Source organism: Lepus europaeus, chromosome 3 (genome assembly GCF_033115175.1).
Source record: "Lepus europaeus isolate LE1 chromosome 3, mLepTim1.pri, whole genome shotgun sequence".
In the NCBI taxonomy this organism is placed as follows: domain Eukaryota; kingdom Metazoa; phylum Chordata; class Mammalia; order Lagomorpha; family Leporidae; genus Lepus; species Lepus europaeus.
In genome coordinates, this window is record NC_084829.1 from 41,704,646 (window position 1) to 41,724,508 (window position 19,863).

Consider the following 19,863-nt stretch of genomic DNA (forward strand, 5'->3'; position numbering starts at 1 on the left):
CCTCCCGACCCAAACACACCCCGCCGCCGCCGTCTTTCCAGTCCCGGCGCAGAAGCCGCATTCTGAGACTGGATTTTGTTTACTGGCCAATGTGTCCGGATAATCGCCTCAACTTCGCACTTCGCTGTGCCCTTGGTCCCCTCCTGCTCTGGTTCGCAGAGCGCTTTCCGGGAAATTCCCCCTCGGTGGAGGGCGGCTGCACGGGCTAGGGGGGGTTTACAAAAGCCCCCCGGGGCCTCCCCGCCCCCACCCAGGTTCAGAAAGCCCACCCACAGCCCCCGCGCAGTGGGGAGCAGCGGGGAGGCAGGGCAGGGCCTCCGCCCGACGCCAGCTCCGGGCTTGGGGCCCCCGGCCACTCCCCGCGCCGGGCGCAGCCCGCCGAGAACCAGTGAACCGTGTGCGAGCGGGACGTGGCCGTACCTCCAGACTCCGGCGAAAGGGCCGGGGTTTGCAAAGGGCCCCCGCGGCACTAGTCCCGGGCCAGGCTGAACCCCCGGGATCTCAACGCCTTGCCCCCTCTTTCCCACCCGCGGCCCCGCGTCGTCAGCCCACGTCCCCAGTTTTCCCTCCGCTCAAGTTTGGTCCACGTGGTCTTCGCTCGCGCGCGGCCGGCGGCCTCGCGGGGGGAAAGCGGCTGCACCTGCTTTAGGCGAATTATGGTAGCGCTAGAAGTTGGCCTCCCCTCCCCGCGCCGCTCGCCGCTCCCTCCTCCCTAGCTCTCGGCGCGCTCCCTCCTTCCCCTCCACCCTCCTCTCGCGTCCCCGCCCGCCCCGCCCGCGCGCCGCCCGCTCGCAGCCACTCGCAGCCCGGGCTCAGTCGCAGCCCCTCGGAGTCTGGAGCCGGCCACCCCTGCGGACCGGACGGTGCGGCCGGCGGCCGGGACGGAGCCCCCGGCCCGCGAGGAGGGCGCGACGCGGGCGGCGGCGGCGGCGCGGCGGGGAGGAGCCCGGGCCGGAACCAGGGCTGGGCCGGGGGCGGGGACGCCGGGGTCCCGGAGCTCGGGAGCCGGAGCGAGCGGACGAGCGTCGCGGGAGCACCGGGAAGGAGGAGCAGAGCCCGGGCGAGCCGAGCTGCCCACAGAGTGCGATGCCCCGGCGGGGTTGAGGCGCGCGGCGGCCAGCGCGGCGGCGGGGAGGACGCCCGAGAGCTGCGCGGCGCGGGCCGGCGCGGAGGGGCAGCCCCGGCGGGCGGCGGCGGGCCCGGCTGCGCCCCGAGCGAGCCCCATGCCCCGCGCGGGCTGACGGGCCGGAGCCCGCACGGAGCGGCCGGGCGGGACAGGTAGGTGGCGGGCCGGGCCGGCACCGGGTGGGGGCTGGGCCGGCGCCCAGACCAACTCCCTCGCTCGCGCACTCTCGCCTGCTCCTGGCTCACTTTGTGTTTGCAAACTGCCCGCCGGAGCCGCGCCGGGCGCCGGGACGAGCCGGGCCCCGGCCGGCGCACTTTGTTCCAGCCAGGGCCGGCCCCAGCGCACTGACCCCACGCAGCCGCGACACCCCGCCCCTGGCCGGGCCCCCGCGGGCCTGAGCTACGGAGGGAACAGGTGGGGGCCACGGCGCGGCGATGGGGGGGGGGGCGGCGGGCGGCCGGAGGCCGGCGGGGGTGGGGGTGTCTGGAGTGGCTACTGAGGCCCGCCCTTCCCCCAGAATCTGGGCTGCGCCCACGTCCCTCCCCCCGACCCGCCGGGCCGCTGGGAATGGGGTTTAGGGGGGCGCGACAGCCCCTTGCCCCGAGTCAGACAAAGACTCCTTCCCGGGCTGGACCAGCCGGGGCTGAGAAGGGAAGGAAAGTGGGCTCCCCCAACTGTAGTGTGTGCGGGACACCCCGAGAGGCGTCGCAGGCAGAGGGACCCGCGGTTCGCCTGGGTCCCGCCGAGGGCGCACCTCGGAAGTGCCGGGAGCAGTGGGCTGCGTTTCCCCATCCCTCACGCCGCTCTGAGATCGAGTGGAAAAGTTCTTGGGGACCTCGGAGCGTCTGGAGGTGCTCCCTGTGATTTGGAGCCCCGCAATCGGAGGGTGGGGGGCCGTTCCCCTACGCGCCGCATTTGGGGAGAGCTTCCGCCCCACCAAGGAGGGAGCGGCCGCGGGCCGGAGGCCAGCAGGGAAGAGTGTCCCGGCGAGGCCGAACAAGACCCCACCCCACGCCCAGGGGCTCTGGTGTCTCCCCGAGACAACTCCTCAAACGCTTCTCCGTGCCCGACGGCCACGCCGGCGGCGCTCCGCCTCGCGCTCCCCTTCAGCAGCGGACAAACTTCCCTGGCTTGTGCCGGAGGAGAGCCCGCGGCTCTGGAGTTCGGGAGTGCCCTGAACGACCTGGGGTCCCAGCCGCGCCGGGCAAGGGCCGTGTGATTGATTTGCTAAATTCGCGGGATGCGGATTTGGAGGCAGAAGCCCTGATGGTAGCGGATTCCCTATTCTCGCTCAATTGGGGCCACCTGTAAACCCACCCCGTCCCATCCCCGACCCCCTCAACTGTAGGAAAAGGGTAGGGAACTCAGAGACCTGCACCCAGGAGAGCGGCCCGTGCCTCCCCTGCCTGGCCGCTTCCTCACTCCCCCGGCACCCGGGGAGTCTAGGCATCCTGCGGTCACTCGCATGTCCAGCGCCCCAGGAACCGGTCTCATGACCAATGGCCCGGCACCCGGAGCCGGGGAGAGGGGTGGGGAGCCCCGAGGAGCAAACCCGGCTGCGGGGCGGCCACTACTGTGGTGCCCGAGGAAGCCCTGGAGCGTTTTGGCCAATGCGGGTTTTTACCTGAACTTGAGCATCTTCACCGCTGGTTTTAAGCGCCCGACGGAGCCCGTCCTGGCATGGACTGTGCTGGGTCTGGAATTACCGGTCGCCGTGGCGCAGCCTGAGGGCCACTTGCTGGGGTTCACCCAGGCGCCCCTTCTACCACGCAGAAACGAGAGCTGGGCAGTCAGTGCCGCCCGACGTTGAGGGAGGGTCAGATCCGTCCAGCCGCCAACCCTTAAGCTCGCTCTCGGCAGAGGCGCTACTAGCAATGCTCCCTGGCCGCCAGGCCATGCGGGCCGCGAGTACCCAGAGCCCACAACACTCCTGGTGGGCCGGCAGGTGGGCACAGGGACCAGAGGCCTGACTGCGACCAGGCTGCTCAGGGGGAGCTGTGCGCCTCAGACAACCTTTACCCGCCCCCGCGGAAAACCAAACTGGGGAAGTCGGCAGGCTTGCTTGCTTGCTTGCTTGCGTGTGTGCGTGTGTGTGTGTGTTTAACTTGGGAAAGTTTGTCTCGCTGAGGGTTCTGAGCTCTCGTGGCCTGTGGCAGGAGGGAGGGCACTACCAGGGCTGTGCTGGGGGCATCTGGGCAGCTTGCCTGCCTCCCTGCCTCCCGACGTCTGAGTATCTAGAGAGACTGCGCTGAGGGCTCCATGTCTGGTGCTGGTCCCACTCAGGGAGGCCAGGTGGTGTGGGAAGGAGGTGGGGCTGTGGGTGCCCCCTTGCCCTTTCACCCTAGCCCCCAGTGACCTCTGAAGCTCTCCCTCCTGGACCCTCATGCCCCTGCTTTATCCTGGTACTGGCCCTGGCACCAAGTTGGGGGATACCGTGGGAACTTTCTCTCCTGGCACTGAAGTTTGGGCCTCTGGGTGGGGTTTGTGTCTCCCAGCCATGGGTGGGTTCCCAGGAACTGTGGAGCTGGGGAACCCCTGAGCCCCGGGAGAGGAAAGGCCAGATCTCCAGGCTGGAGGATGGCCGGGCGGGGCAGGCTGGGCCTGCTTCTTTCTGTGTAGGTGCCCTCCACACACACACCCTGGCAAGACACCCCATCCCCCTTCCTCCGCCTTAGGCCAGAAACTTCCTTTCTGGCTTCAGGCAGGTAGGTCCCTTCTTGCCAGGAATGTGCATATCCTGCTGGGCCCCTACTCTAAACACACCTCTTCCTTGGGGGGAGGAAGGGGGAGACTGGGCCACTTTCTTTTGATCCAGTAATTCCTCGCACGTCGCACGTCTACTGAGCCCCCATTCTGTCTGGGCAGGTCCCAGGCTGGGTACTGGGGTGCCCACGAGGTGCGGGCTGGGGTCCGCTCCCTGGATCTCACTTTGTTGGGGTTGGAGAGAGAGAGGCTTCCACAGCAGGGAGGGGAGGGTGGGAGATGAGTGTCTGTTTCAGAAAAGAGGTGTGAGCTGGGAGGGGAGGGGAGAGGAAGGGCCCCTCCCCAGGAAGCTGGACGCCTACCCTGCTAGTCTTACCCCTCCTTCCCTCACCTTAGCCCTTTGCTGCCCCACTACCTCGAAGGTTTCCCGTCTTCCAGGCCCCTCCACTCCCATCCCAAGCAGGCACAAGGTCTGCTTCTGACAGCCCCCATCGTGTGAAGTAATGAGCCCGGCCATCCGAGGGCTCCTCAAGCGTCCTTTCTCTCAGTGGCACCACTGTCCCAGCCCTGCCAGGCCCAGGGAAGGCAAACATGCTAGCTTTGACCGGGACCTGAGGATCCATGGCTGGTGCAGCTTCCTGAGACTGGATTCCAGCACTCTGGAAGCCAGTGCAAGGGACTGGGGCCTTCCAGAGCACAGCACATGTCTGAGTGGAAAGGGCTTTGGAACTTGGCAGTGGAGTTGGGACTCTGGGGAGCTTAATTAAGCTCTTGGAACCTTCATTTTCTTAGGTTGTAAAGTAGGTCAGTGCTACCCACCTTGGAGAGTCTGGGAGCCGACAGGAAGCACCTTGCTTGATGCTGGGCACAAGGAGTGCTGGGCACCGGGTGACTTTTGACGTTGTTGGTTTGCCAGCTCAGCCGGGCCACGCGTTGGGCAGAGTGCTGGAGGATTAACCTTCATTTTATGAGTTGGGAAAAATGAAGCCCAGAGAGAGGAGGTGACTTGTCTGAGATGACACGGAGGTGGCAACAGGGCAGTAGCAGAGCGAGGACTGAGATGTGGGGCATCTGCCTCCCAGTGTAACCCAGAGGGCTTGAGCCTCTGGTGGTGGGGGAGCTGCCCTCCCTGCGCCCCCCCCCCCCCCCCCCCGGCTTTTCTCCTCCCTCTAGTGTGTAGGCTTTATCTTCCCTTCCTGTCTGCTCTTTAAGGGAGGGTGTGGACTCAGAACCTGGCTTTTCACACCTGCCGGTGACCCTCGAGTGTCCCCTAGACACTCCAACGGTGCTGATGGAGACTAATACAGAGCCGGGGGATAATTCCCCAGAACACAGGGCAGTGGAGGGGAGGGCATGGCGAGTAACCCCTCTCTCTGAAAGGGAAGGTTTCTAGGATCTGCAGACTCCAGCCTGCACACCCTTAGGGCAGGTGTGTGACCCGCTTGGGACCTCCTCCTGATTAGGTCAGCCTGAAGTTGCTGGCCGGCTCCCGCAGTACATCTGGAGCGTCTTGGTGGAAATACCCGCCCTCATGCAGGCCACTTCTGCCAAGCCGAGATCCCAGCAGGAGCCCGCCCTGCTCTGGCACTCTGTGGCTGGGCTTTGTGAAGACGGAGCTCCTGGGCTCCTACAGAGCCTGCAGCATTAGCAAGTAAGAGCTCCCCATGCAAAAGGTACCCTTGTGGGTGTGCGGCTGTGGCATCAGAGCTGCTGTGGTGTCTAGGCCTGGGCCTGGCTGGTGCCCTCAGACTGGTGGTCTCAGGACTGCAGTCTTTTCCTGGCTCTCCCTCTAGCACAGCCTTGCACCATTTTTTTTTTCTTTCTCAGCCTGAGTGGTAGCCATGCAGTCTGTGTCCCAAATCCCAGGTGCTCTGCACACCTCCCTGGACCCCATGCTCTGCCCCACTGAAGCCCAAGGCTGGGTGGGATCGGTTTTCATGCAAGATGGCAATGGTGTTAACTTTCCCAGCCAGGGGGTTCTGATGGCACCTGATTTGGGGAGGGGGTCAAGTTCATGGTTTTCCTGGACAGTACAAAGTGTATAGAATCCAGACCTCTGGCATTTGTTCAAGGCAGGCAGGGCTGGTGGGTGTGGAAGCTACCCAGACTCTGACTGCCAAAAAGGGAGGGAGGGGTGCAAAGTAATGGCTCTGGGAATGGAGTCCATTCAACAAATGAGGTGGAGCACCTACTGTGTGCAGGGACGGGCAGGAGGGGCCCAGGGAAGAGGTGATACAAGCGGTGGCTCACTTGTAACCTGGAAAATCAGAAATGGAACAGGTACAGGAGCACCACTCTCGATGGGTGCTGGCTGTCCTGACCTCCCCCAGCAGAGACAGGATGTTGGTGCCCACCCAGGAAGAGTCGGGGGCAGGAGGAGCAGCGGCTGGGGCAGGCCTGAGTGTGGATTAGCGTCCTGACTCCACATTCCTGGGAGAAGGTTTCTAGACTTTTCCAGGAGAGCCAGGCCTGGAAAAGTTGGGCCAAGGTAGGGTGGCAGTGGGCCATCCTTTCCCTCAGGGGTTCCCTGAGCAGATGCAGATCCCATCCTGGACGGGAAAGGTGCTCTGGCGAGATTTTGGATGGGAGATGGAGCCCCAGGATTTCCAAGGGGCAGCTGCCATAAGCGCTTGGGGAGCCAAGTGCCAGCTTCCTGGAACCGGAGGTGCTTCCGGCGGTGACGGGCTGTGTTGAGGGTACAGAGTCCGTCCATGGGAGAACCCCTCTTTCAGGAAGGCTCCAGGATTTCCCCCAGAGAGCCAGCCTGGCATACACACTCTCACTTTGGACTGCTCCCCGCAGCTGGCTTTCCCCTGAGCTCCAGAGCACGTATCAGCATGAGCCGCACTTGACGTCGTCGCTGGAGACTTGAGCTTGGGAATGCAGCCCCTCATGTTTGTGCCCCCCCCCCTCCCCTGGTGCTGAGAAAATGTCGGCCGCGCCAGGCAGCTCCAACTGGTGTCTGGGGGTCCGGGGGAGCGGCTCGGGCCTTCTGGCCTCTGTCTTTCAGAGAGGGCCACCCACGCCGAGAGCTGTATCCCTTGTGCTGGAGATGACTTTGTGAGTCTGGTGGTAAACAAGGTCTGGACTCTCTCGGCACACGGGAGGGGCCCCAGGAAGCGCCCAGCACTCCACTTCCTACCTCGGTTGGTCGCGGTCCTGGCTGCAGGCACCACCCAGCCTGCTTCTCTGGGCCTCAGTTGGTCAGGGAGCACCTGCAGGGCCTTCTCCCGCCTTCCCTTCCCCAAGCTGCGTGTTGGGAGCCAGGAAGAGCCCCGGAGGTCGCCATGCACACTCTCTTTGTTCCAGAAGTGTCCGGAGCCTCCTGCCCTGTGGGTCCGTCCCCAGAGGGGCGCTGTGGAGCTCTGGGCCCAGGACCCAGCCACCCAGTTGGGCACCCGAGCTGATTAAAAAGGGCGCTGCCCGCCCCCTCCCACCCGATCCCCATCAACGAGATTTCCCTTCATCAGAATCTCACATCCTCCAGAAATTAATTTGATGCCTCTTGTTATCAATTAATTGAATCTCGTAGGGAGCGAGAGCTCCGCAAGGCAGGCTGCGGCTTGGCCCTGGTGTGCTGCCGTCGCCCCTCCCCCTTCACACCGGGACAGCTTTCCCCTCCCCCCCATTTCTCTTTTCCTGCGTTACTTTTAATTTCACGTATTTTCTAAAACAAAACCAGTGCTCTGGGCCCCTTTGCCTCTTGGGCTGTGTACTAGCTGGGGTTCATCTTTTCTGTGGTGGGGAGCAGGGGGACTTCCTCTGCCCTGGGCCCCGTTTGATCTCTCCTTAAATGAACCAAACCTCATTCACCCTTTGGGAATTTGGCCCTGACCCTGACCCTATATGCTCCAGGTGCTTCTGGTGAGGGACTTGGTGGTGGGTTGCACCCTGGTTGGAGGGAGCAGGGAGGGGGGGCACAGGACCAAGCAGGGCCTCCCTTGGCCATCTGGTCTTTGCTCTTGTTCCACCCTTTTTGGGAGAGTTAGTTAGGAACCAGTGCCCAGATGGGCTGACCCCTTCAGTACAGGGCCGAGGGCACAGGTGTGTGGTACCTGCTGGCATGTGCACACCCCACATCCCAGGTGAGACATCTGCAGGATAATGGGCAGGTGCACCTGCACCTGAAAGCTGGGGGTGGGGCTGGGGGGATTGTTCTAAGAGGCATTTCCATTAGGAAGCATGGGTGAGATTGGTGGCAGGTGGAATGAGGTGGCCAGCAGAGACCCCGGGTTGAGGACTGGTGCTTGTTCTCATCCTCCCAGCAGCCCTGGGGGACCCTCCAGGTGGTGATGGTCCTCACTCTCACTTGAAAGGCCCAGGGTCCCACAGCTGAGTGGAACCTGCCTCTGAGCAATGCTGGCCGGGAGGGCTGAAGTCACAGGTGGACTACCTTCACCCCATGAGTCTACTTGAGACGCCCCCTGCTCATTACCTTGGAGAGCTGCACATAAGCACCCTCAGTGTGGAAAACCCAGACCCTGTGAGCTCCGCGTGGCAAGGATAGACTGTGAGGGAGTAGCAGCTGCCTCTTAGTGTCCTCTGCTTCTTCCCTGCCCCCCACCCCCAACTGCCAAGCCGCCAGGGCATTTGGTTAGACATCCACATTCTTCAAGGAAAATCTAGAGGCCCTTGTCTGAAAGACTGGAGGGTTAGGACAGAGAAGACCAATGAGGACCCCTGACCCAAATCCAATTCCTACCCAGCCACTAAGAACTGGTGGCATGAGCAGCTCTTTTTCTACATGGAGGGGATCCTAAGGCCTGTGTCTGCAGGAGGCTGTCCCCAAGCTGAGGCCAAACCTGCCCTGCCAAGGCGAGCCCCTCCAGAAAAGCCGTCACCCTCTTCCCTGCCCTCCCACCCCGCCCCCAGTTTACTCTCTCCGGACTTTTTGCTGGGGGGAGGGAGGGCTTTCTCCCCAGGAGGGAAATGCAGATGGGGCCTAGGGAAGAGCTCGCACTTCTGGATCCTGTCTGGGAACGGAGAGCCTGGGAAGGGCACTGCGACTTTGCATCTTCTTGTGTGACTGGGTTTTGGATGCGCAAGACCACTTGGAATGCCATGCCCACAAGTCGTCTGGGGACGTGAAGGAAGGCTGGGCAGAGCAGCCCGGCGCCCAGGGAGAGCTAGGCCAGTGGTCTGTCACAGACCCGCAGGAGCCCCTGATGCCAGGGGCACCACCAGAGCCAGGCTCCAGATGGCTGATCGGGCCCTGGGCGAGTTGCCCCTACCCCTTAGCCAGCAGGCCCCCCACGGAAGACGTCACTATTTAATTAGCGGTCTCTGATTAACCAAACTTGGCATTCGGCTTCTCTTGCCCTCATCTTTCCCAGCGCCGAATCAATGGCTTTGATATGCTAATTAGGGAGTAATTTAATTTCAAAAGGCCGCAATTAACAAGGGTGTTGTGGACATGCTGTAGTTAAGCGGAGTAATCTAATTTGCATTAGTAACAAGCAGGGACTAATTAGAAGCTTAATTAGACACTTAGATGGCTCTTATGTTTACTTTCTTAATGAGATGGAGTGGGATCTTTGGTTCCCGCTCGCGCTCTCTCTTCCCTTTTATTGAGACGCCTTCCTCTGGTCACTGTAGCAGGAAGGCGTGTGGAGGGAGGCCTCCTTGCCAGGGCTTGGCTGAGCCGTTCCTGGGCCAGGGCCAGCGACAGGTAGGCTGAGGGGTGGCGGTGAGGGACATGCAGGTTACGCGGGGAAGAGCCACCTGGTTTCTCTTAGCAAGCAGCCAAGTGACCTTGACGCGTCCCTGGGCACCTTTGACGCGTGGGTCCTTCCTGAGTCAAGATGGGCACGAGCTGGGAGCCCTGCGAGGGCATGGCTGCTGTTGTGTGCCGAGGTCTGACGAGGCCCCACTCCCATGCCAGCACCCCTGAGTTGTAAAGCTGTGTGTGCGCAGGGCAGAACGCCCCAACCCTGACTGCAATTGAACCTCAGGATACTTGAGAAAGCTTTTTACTTAGCCAAGCCTGGGTCCCACCCCTGGTCCATTGAACTGACCTACAGCGGGGGCCTAGGTGTGTAGGCTTTTTTTTTTTTTTTTTTTTTTTAACATTCTCTCATTCTGCTGTAAGGGACGACTTCAAAAACTTCATCGAGAGTGGTGTTAAGCGGGAAGTGTGTTTTGAAATCCGTGCACGACTTGCTCCTAGTGTGCATTTCCCTTGGACTGTGGGAAGACCCCTCCCAGGCGTGAATCTCAAAAATTCCTTGTGCCATTATAAGCTTCTAAATTTTATTATTGTTTTCTGGCAGTGAGCACGCTAGCAAAGTGTAGTGGAGCGAATACCCCTGACACAGCAGGCGGGCACCTCGGTGAAACCCTGACAGCAAGGGCTTTATTTTCGGAGGTGTACTTACCTGTCAGCGTGTTTTGCCTGTGTGTCTCTTTCCCCTCTGCCAGCTCAGGAGTCCTCTGAATGCAAGGGCTGGGTCTCATTCACCCCATCTGTCCAGGCCCCAGGGCCCTGTGAGCTCAGGGTCAAGGGCAGGGAAAGCCCTACCCCCCACCCCTGGCCCAGAGTGTGCAGTGTTGAGTTTTCCATGCTCCCGACAAGATCCGAGCCTGTCCTGGGGAAAGAGCTGGCAGGAATGGAGGGAAATGGACAGGAAGGCAGGGCCCGGGAGCCTGCAGAGACACAGGTGCACTGCTGAAGGGAGGCAGACCTGTATGAATTATATGGGCATCAAGTAGAGGATAAATGTATCAGGAGCCTCAGGAATAGGCAAGTGCACCTTCTAAACACGTATCCCAGGCAAATGGTCAAAAAATGCAGAGCATCCTCTTCCCAGAGAGGAGTTTCCTGCAGAGTCATAGTAAAAAAATAGGTAACAGTCTAGCTGTTACTCTAGGGGATTGGCTAAATAAATTCTGGAACATGCAGCCCACTCAAGCAACTATGTGACCATTAAATACTGCTGCCTAAAATATTTGAAGTCATGTGGAAATGCTTATGATAGTAAGTGGTGAGTGGAAAAATAGGAAAATTCAATCCGTGGACAGATTATGACCCCAATTTCACTTTTTAAATGTTTATGTGCCCAAAGAGAGCGAAAGGGGATTGACTGGAGGGAGCTTTCACCAAAAGGCTGCCTAGCTGCCTGGTATGATTGTGAGGATTCCTTCTTTTATTTTTTTCTTTTACTCTTTTTTTTAACCCCTTCAAAATATTCTACCAAAAATGTATGTTACTTTTAGGGTTAGAAAATAAAGTGATTTGAAGCTTGGGCGAGAACCTGGAACAGGCTGTAGCCGGATGGGGGCTCCCCTCCCAAATCAGCAGCTTTGTTGCCACCTTGCAGAAGGAGGTCCCTCCCACCCCTCCACCCCCCACCCCTTGTTCTAAGCTCCCAGAAGTCTGCACTCTTGTGCTCAAAAGAGGCCTTGAGTGGTTCCCAGAGTTGGGGCAGGCAGCTCCTAGGATGTTACAAGTCATTTAGGGGACATTCAGGCTGGACACAGGGAGGGGAGGACAGGCTAGGGTATCAGCCTCTGACCCACGCAAGGGGGGGTTCCCAAGTCCAGGGCAGGCAGGGGCCCAGAGAGGGATCAGGTTCCTTCTGGAACCCAGAGAGCTCCATGTGCCTGGGGAGAGAAGCTGCTGGCATGCTCAGACAGCCCAGTAGCTGTGGGACTCACATCGGCAGCTCAGCTTTTAGGGCCTGCTTCGGAGTAGCTGCCACAGCCTAACCCTTGGGTCCCCGTCACGGTCCTCAAGTGATGGGATCATCTTTGAATGGGATGGGATCAACTTTGAAACCATGGCCCAGAGTTGGCCTGCAGCAGGGTGTGCCGAGTTCTCAGTGCAGTTACAGTAACTGCCTTCCTCTGAATGTCTTTCTGCAGTGTTTTCTTTATAAAGATTTTTTAAAAATTTATTCAAAAGGCAGAACAACAGAGAGAGAAGGAGAGACAGATCTTCTGTCCGCTGGTTCACTCCCCAAAATGGCCACAGTAGCCAAATATGGGCCAAGTGGGAGTCAGGAGCCAGGAACTCCATCCTGGTCTCCCACATGGGTGCAGGGGCCCAAGCACTTGGCCACCTTCCGCTGTCTTCCCAGGCCATAGCAGAGAGCTAGATAGGAAGCAGAGCAGGAAGGACCCCAGCCAGTACTTGGATGTGGGACGCTGATGTCACGAGCGTGTGCTTAGGCTGCTACGCTACCATGCTGACTGCTATGCCGTGTGATTCTACAGCAAACCCTCAAGGTTGTTGGTATTAGCCCCAAATTACAGACAAGGAAACCAGGACTCAGACTGGTGACCTCAGGGCTCAGTGTCACAAAGGTAATGAGGCAGGCAGGCTGGTGAATGAGTGGCTGGCTGAATAAGGCAGCTGCCCATGTGGCCGCTGCCCAAGGACCCTCCTCTCACCTGAAGGCCTGAGGCCGGTGGACCTCTGGGCCAGAGCTGATGGGGGAGAGCATTCCTGGGCCTTTGGATTGGAAAGCAGCCTTCAGTTACTGATAGGATCCTTGCTCATGGCTTTGAAAAGCCCTCTTCTAGGTGTCATTTGATAAAAGCAAAATCTGATAGTCACATAGCAAGAAAGGTGGAAAGAGAAGAGTGGGCCTGCACTGTGGTGCAGCAGGTTAATGCCCTGGCCTGAAGCACCAGCATCCCATATGGGTGCTGGCTCAAGACTCAGCTGTTCCACTTCCGATCCAGCTCTCTGCTATGGCCTGGGAAAGCAGTGGAGGATGGCCCAAGTGCTTGTGCCCCTGCATCCACATGGGAGACCTAGAGGAAGCTCCTGGCTTTGGCTTGGCCCAGCTCCAGCCATTGCGGCCCACTGGGGAGTGAACCAGCAGATGGAAGGCCTCTCTCTCTCTCTCTCTCTCTCTTCTCTCTCTGTAACTCTGATTTTCAAATAAACATTTAAAAAAGAAGAGGAAAAAGAATAGGAGTGTAAGCCATTCTTGCACTGTTCTGTGTAGTATCCTGTGAGTCTTATTCGTTTTAAAAATTATTTATTTGAGAGGCAGTTACAGAGAGGGGGAGACAGAAATATCTTCTTTCCACTGGTTCACTCCCCAAATGGCCACAGCAGCTGGGGCTGAGCTGATCTGAAGCCAGGAGCCAGGAGCTTCTAGGTCTCCCACGCAGATGCAGGTGCCCAAGGACTTGGGCCATCTTCCACTGCTTACTCAGGCCATAGCAGAGAGCTGGATCAGAAGTGGAGCAGCTGGGACACGAACCCACACCCAAATGGGATGCCAGTGCCGCAGGCAGAGGCTTAGCCTACCTACTACGCCACAGCACCAGCCCCTCCTGTGAGTCTTTATATGATCTGGAGATATGTCCGTTTCAAAGACAGTTCTGGAAATCCTGAAACTCATGACTTCATGTTTTAAAACAAGGGCATTTGCACGTGCTGCTTCCCTAGCATTCCGCGTGCACGTCGGCCAGCGCCCACTCCTTTATTTCTAGGCCTAAATGCTATTTCCTCAGCAATGCACGCCTTCCCTGACCCCTTCCATTTAAATTGTATCCCATTATCCCTGAACTCACACTTGATAGAACTTCTTTTATTTGAGCTTGTCTGTTCATCTGTGTCCTTATTTATCACTTGACTCCCCTCTGGGGAACGGAAGCTCTGTGCGAGCAGGGCCTGTGCCCTGCTCTGTTCGGGTTGGCACACACGGAGTCAGGTGCATTGAGGTATTCAAATATTTGTTGAACAGATGAATAGATGAAGGCTTATTGCTGGTGACGGGTGCTCCCCACCAGCCACTGGAAGAGAAAGAAGAATGACTTTGTTCATGGCCAAAGCTCCAACTGGTACCTAAACTTTCAAATAAGCAAATGCCAGGTTTACCTAGAAAAAGGGAAGGTGAAGGGCTAGCTGCCTGGCAGTTCCCTGGCAGGTAGCTCCTCAGTGCCTGGCTTAAGGAGACCCCAACTACGTGGGGAACGAGTGAGTGGCTTTTGGAGAGGAATCGTGTGGTTTGAGCTGCCAAGAAGCTCATGACCAAAGGGGGTGTCCATCGTCGGAGCCCTGCTGCCTCCAACAAGCAGCATCCGCGTCACCTGGGAGTTGTTTGGAAATGCAGGCTCTCAGGCCATTTTGGAGTCGCTCAACCAGAGTCTCTCTGGTTGGGGTCCAGAGATCTGTGTTTTAACAGCTTTCTCAAAGGTGGAATGGGCTGAAGTTTATCCCCTGGTCCATCTGTTCTGCTCTCTCGCTTCATGATAACTCTATTTTAAGAAGTTTTATCTGTCCTGTGGTGCAATCTGCTTCCTAGTCTTTCTTGGAGTCATAAATTATAACTGAGGGCACATCAGAAAGTTCATGGAAATGGAATTTAAAAATAAGCTATTAGGGTGCAGAAGTTCTTGGGGTGCACACATGGGTTTCTGGAATACGCGTTTGCCATAAACTTCTTGGAGGCACCCTCGAATGCATGGGTTTCAAAATATTTTGCCCAAAGATAAATTCACTGTTTAATTCCATTTTCCACGAACTGTGTTAAGTTTGAGCTCTCATCGTTACCCCAGTCATAGGCAAGCTGGTGACAGAGCTGGGGCTGGACTCTGGTTTGCCAGCTGCTGCTGTCTGCTACCTCCGGACTAGATTCTAGCTTTCCCAAGAGCTGGAAACTGCTTGCTTATTTGAATTACAGCTGCCATCAATGCTCTGGGTGCAAGTTACTTGTGGCCACGCCCCTTCTGCACCCCCTAATAGCTGGGGCACATCCCCTCTCCCCCTGCGCGCGTGCACGTGTGTGCCCAGCGGGGCGGGAGCGCGCTGAGGGCGGCTCCACCCCCTCCCTCCCTCCTTCCCTCGCGGGTAAACTCCGGGCATCCATCAGTCTGTTAATTGCACTAATTAGAGATCGCGGAGGTGTTAATTGGAAAACCCTGGTATTGTGCCTATTTGGGGAAGAAAACGTCAATAAAAATTAATTGATGAGTTGGCAGGGCGGGCGGCGCGGGTTCGCGGTGAGGCGCAGGGTGTCATGGCAAATGTTACGGCTCAGATTAAGCGATTGTTAATTAAAAAGCTACGGTAATTAATACTCCCTACACCATATGGGCCCACGAAAAGGCACAAAAGGTTTATCCGCGTGTGGGGCTCCTCATCTCTTTTTCCCTCCCCCCAAAAAACATCCCCGGCCCTTGGATCCACCCCCCCTTGGCCCTGAGGTAGGTGGAATTAGGCACTTCCGGCCTGGGAGCGGCGGGCAGACCTGGGCGAGCCCAGAGTGCGTCCCTCACCTTGCGCGCGTGCCGACCCGTCCGGGAGCCTTGGGGGAAGTGGGAGCCCCCAGCAGCCCGCAGGGGCCCCCAGAGCGGAAGAGGCGGCTGTGGCTTTGACCCAGCTTCCTTCCGTAGCTCGGTGTCTGCGGGAGCCTCTAGGTGCCCCTGCTCCGCGCAAGGGAGCCCTGCGGATGGGAGACAAGGACCTGCCTAAGTGCTAGGCCAGAGCCCCAGAAAAAAAATCCTGGACCAGACCACCCATAGCTCCGCCTCCACTGCCCCCAGCCTGGGACAGGAGGGGTGTCTGGGAAGGCTGGGTGACAGTGACTTGCCCAAGGTCGCATAGCTGGGCCTTGAGACCAGATGGTCCAGTTCCCAGAGCTTCTTCCCTTCTCTCTGCCGGTGCAGAGCTGCTCCTTGCTGAGCGAATGGGTGTCTGGGGGAGGAGCTCTTGGACTTGTACCCTAGTAACAGAGCAGGCACCCAGCTCTCCAAGGGGTGGGGCCTCTTGGGAAAGTGACTACAGCCAGACTCATGGCGGCCCGTGGCTTCGTGTCACAAGCTGGACCAGGTAGTTGTACTCCTGGAGCTGAGACCATCTCCCTGTGTTGAGGGAAGAAAACTGGGGCCCAGAGACAGAGGAAAGCAAAGGGTTCCCACCCAGCTTGTGTGTGTCTGAGCCCAGCCCCTGCCTTACTCTCCTAGCCAGGGTCAAGCTCTCGTGGACCCTCCTACCTGCCCCCGCCACCCCATCTTGTCCCTAATTGGCTGGGCCTCCGACATCCAGAGCCCATGCACTCAGTACAGGGAGCACAGAGGTGAGGATTGAGAACTCTGCTGGGAGAGCCTGCCCTGTGGGTCTGGGGGGCCGCTGGTGGGCGGGCGGGAGCAGGGAAGAAGGCGGATGGGTATGTGTCAGCAGGCTGAAGGCCCCGGGAGGGGGCACAGTGTGCCACATGGGAATTAATGCCATTCATACACCCTGCGGAAATGACTTTTCGAATGCATCTAATCTTCAGCATGCAAATGAGAGGCTTGCTTCACCCTGTTTAATATGAATGATCGGCCCTTGAATAGCTATTATTACACGCCACATTGCAGCAATTATGTTGTGCACTGGGCGTCACTCCGTGCCCCCTTCCCAAATAAAAAGACAGGAAAGAAAAGGACACCTCCACCCTCCTTTTCTCTCCCTTCTCCCAAACTTGCTGTCTAGTCTACAACTTTGTGGTGTTCCTGTGAGTGCGGGAAGGGGGGCGCTGCCTTGCCCCGGGAAGTGACTACCCATTCTCTTCCCTTTCCCCTGCGTGTGCGCGCACCCCTGAGGCTCTAGTCTTTGTCCCCTGGGGCCCAGGAGCTCTCAGATCTCCGAGCAGCTCGACTTGGAATTGGGGCAGGCAGCTGCTGTCCAGCCCCCAGCAGGACCAGGGTTGGTTGAGAGACGAGACAGAGTGGGCCCCTGCTGTCTCCCTATTCCCCCTCCCATAGTTGAGGCCCAGACCCCCGGTGGTGAAGGTGGGTGGGTGGTTTCAGGGGGAGGGGGCTGGAGCCCTGTGCTCTGGCGGGTGGAGCGTGGCGCCCACCCCATCCATCATTTGGCGGCCACTAGCCTCAGGCTGACACCGCCATTAAGGCCAGAGACTGAGTGCTCAATCTCTTCCGAACCGTCACCCTCATTCTAGCCCTGGCCCCTGGCCCAGCTCCCCTTGGAGCTCAGAAGTGGGAGCAGTAGCTGAGGGAGTGGGAGGAGAGCCAGCCTTGGGGACCTGTGGGAAAATTCACAAGCATGGGGCACCCAGGAGGCCACGAAGACCCCCTGGAGCAGGGACACCCAGTGTCACAGAGGGCGAGGCCCCGCAGGAGTGGTGCGTGCTGTGGCTCCGTGTGGACTCTTAGCAGCTGTCTGTCCCCCACGCTGCTGCCCTCCTGCTTCCAGCAGGGACCAAGACAGAACCAGCGGCCCAGGAGAGGGAGGAGAGTTCTTTGGGAGTGATGGGAGAGGATATTGGGGGTGGGGGAGGGTGGAATGCTGATGCCCTGGGAACTGCTGCTGCCTTGGGGACAGAGCTAGGGAGACAGCAAACTAGTTCCTGCCTGCAGTTTCTCTAAGCTGCCGCCCTGTGGTTATGGGGTCTGCTTGAGCCTTGCTGCTGGGTGTTTGGGTGGCTTTTGCCCCTCGATGCTCTCTGTGTGATCTGGGCCAGGTCCTTGACCTCTCTGAGCCCCAGGCCTCCACCTCACCAGCTGGGTGGCAGGAGAACGGGCTGATCAGGACTAGGGGCCTGCCTCCACCAGGTGCCTTGTGCTGTCTGTGGACTCTTCAAAGGACTCCAAGAGGCTGGGATTAAATGACTTGGCAGACAAGGAAACCGAGGTTTGGGGAGTTTTAAGATGTATGAAAATCAGTGGTGGATACAAACCACATCCTGTTTAACCAAAATCCATGTTTCTGTCTGGGGGCTGTGGGCCCTGGGGCTGTTGGAGCCTCGCCAGGATTTGAGGACATGTCCTGGAGGTACCAGAACCCCCATGAGTTGTGGAAGGGAGCTCAGGCCACTGCCTCACTGCCCTTGACCATCCCAAACGTAACTTGTTTCTGGGAATGTGTCCGCTGCTCCTTGAACAGCATTTCCAGGGTGGGAGGGGGGCATTTCTGTCTCTGACACCCTGTCTTGGGTGTTCCCCTCATTCTCCGGACCCTCGGCTCTTCCACCTGTAAGCCTGGCATGATGATAATCGTCTCGCGGAGGAGATGGCATTGAGCATCTGTCTACCTTGGGCCGGGCATCTTGGGCTGAGAGCTTTCAAATGGAAGCTGGGAAGTGGGGTGGGGGCTGCAGCCACCAGGCCGGGCTGGGTGCCTGGCTCCCAGTAGGGATTTGGGTCGCCAATGTCCTGGGGGGCCCCCTGTCTAGATGGGGACATCTAGAACCCATTGCAGGGAGGGTGGGAGGTGGCTCACCTGCCTCGGCCTTGCTCTGCCAGCCCCCAGCTGATGTCCTCCCCCTCTCCCCTTAACATTCTGGCCCAAACCAGCCAACGACATCATCTTCGATGTCCCCTGCTCTCCTGGAAGTTGAGGAAGTGTGGGTGTGGGGGAGGGGTACATGGGGAGGCTCCAGTCTGGGGCCTCTCCTCATCAGAGCCAAGGGGAGGCTGCACCCCACAAAGGGTCCCAGGGACTCAGGGAAGCTGAAGAGGAGGAAGCGCCCCAGAGGGGAAGCGGGGTATGAGGTGGCGATTGTGTTGCGGGGGGCATTGGTTACTGCGCCAGGTAGAGCCTGTCCAGCCTCAGCCTCTCCCCATTGTCTCCTCCAGGTCCCGTTAGAGCGACATGATGGTGGAATCCGCCTCGGAGACAATCAGGTCGGCTCCGTCAGGTCAGAATGGTGTGAGCAGCCTCTCTGGGCAGGCCGACGGTGGTGGCGGTGGCGGTGGCGGTGGTGCTGGGACCACGGGGACCGCCGGAGGCAGCATGGGCAGGGACACAGCCCCCGGCGCAGACAGCAACGGCGAGATGAGTCCAGCGGAGCTGCTGCACTTCCAGCAGCAACAGGTAGGAGCTGGCACCCCTCCCGGCTGGTCCCTGGGCAGGAGAGGGCATACCACGCCTCATTCCACTTCCTCACAGCCACCTGGGGCTGCTGGCCTCACTGCCCAGCAGCCTCCCCAGCATCCTGTGTCCCTTCCAGGGACTTGCATTCTGGGGTAGGAGTGGGGTTCAGGGGGCCTGAGATCTTGGAGCTCGAACAGTCCCAGCATGCCACTGGCCATCAGGCTAGAGCACTCATGTGTCGGGTGGGTGGGTGCCCCTCTCTCTCCACTGCACACTGGCTAGGAAACTGGCTAGGATAAAGTGATGGGGGCGGGGGTGCTGTGTACACATGAGTACCTTATTTGTGTTGTAAAGCACTTGCCACCTCCAAGGCTGCCCGGCACCCCCATCCAAGCTGCGAAGAGATTAAACTTCCAGGCACCAGGGGCCAGAGCAGCTGGGAAAAGGGACACAGAGGCCGGCCTCCATTTTTAAGGTTCAGCTTAGGAACCCCCGTCTGTGTCTGCCCGCCCTCTTCCAGCTGCTTCATCCCTGAAGCGTCGAGTTCTGGAGTTCAAGACCAGCCCCTGTGAGTTCTGAGAAGCACTGGCGTGGGGAGTTTGGTTCGATGATGACAGAGCAGGGGCCCCAGGTCCTGGCTCCAGCCCAGGGGCAGAGGGGAGAATCGTGCTTGACGAGTTGAGGAGAACCGGCCCAGCCAGCCCCGGCCTTGGGATTCCCCTTCTCTCCTTTGACTCTGCCCCTCCAATCCCTTGACACTGGGTGCACCCGCCACGAGGGGCTCTGCTGGGGATGGAAAAGCAGGATCCTGCCTGCAGCCCCCCTCCCAGTGCCCACACCCCGGCCGCAGGTGTGCACAGAGGCAGGTGCCTGTGGTGCCAGCCCGCCCAACTCCGTAACCACTAAAGGGCCCTTTGCCTTGAGCCCACTGAACTTTCTGGAAGCGGCACCATCAGACCCTGCACTGAGCTGGTCAGCCAACTGTAGGAAACCAGGGGAAAGCCCCAGGCAGCCCCTTCCCAGCAGTGTGAGCTCGGCCGCATCTTGAGCCTCCTCAAGCTGCCTCCTAAAATCCAGGTTTGTCAGGTTCAGGTGCGCTTTGGGAGTGAAACCCTCCACACATTGACTTGTGCGTGTGTGGGGGTGGGTGGGTGGGGCGGTGGGTTGGGGGACAGAATTGAGAACTCTCAAAATCACTTCCTCTTGCCAATAGTGGAGGCTGGGTCAGGGGCGGCCTGTCTTCTGTCCCCAGGGAGGTGGTCCT

The 19,863-nt window shown here is 59.2% G+C and overlaps 1 protein-coding gene across 4 annotated transcripts in view; it reads left to right on the forward strand.

Annotated features, from left to right (window-relative positions):
* Positions 1 to 1,200: 1,200 nt before the first annotated feature.
* FOXP4 (forkhead box P4) overlaps positions 1,201 to 19,863 on the forward strand; it is a 45,610-nt gene continuing 26,947 nt past the window's right edge. For all 4 annotated transcript variants that reach the window (XM_062186081.1, XM_062186082.1, XM_062186080.1 and 1 more), the window contains exons 1-2: positions 1,201 to 1,278; positions 18,362 to 18,599. In XM_062186081.1, the coding sequence (XP_062042065.1) occupies positions 18,378 to 18,599 (222 nt within the window). In that variant the 5' untranslated portion in view covers positions 1,201 to 1,278; positions 18,362 to 18,377. The remainder of the gene's footprint in view (positions 1,279 to 18,361; positions 18,600 to 19,863) is intronic.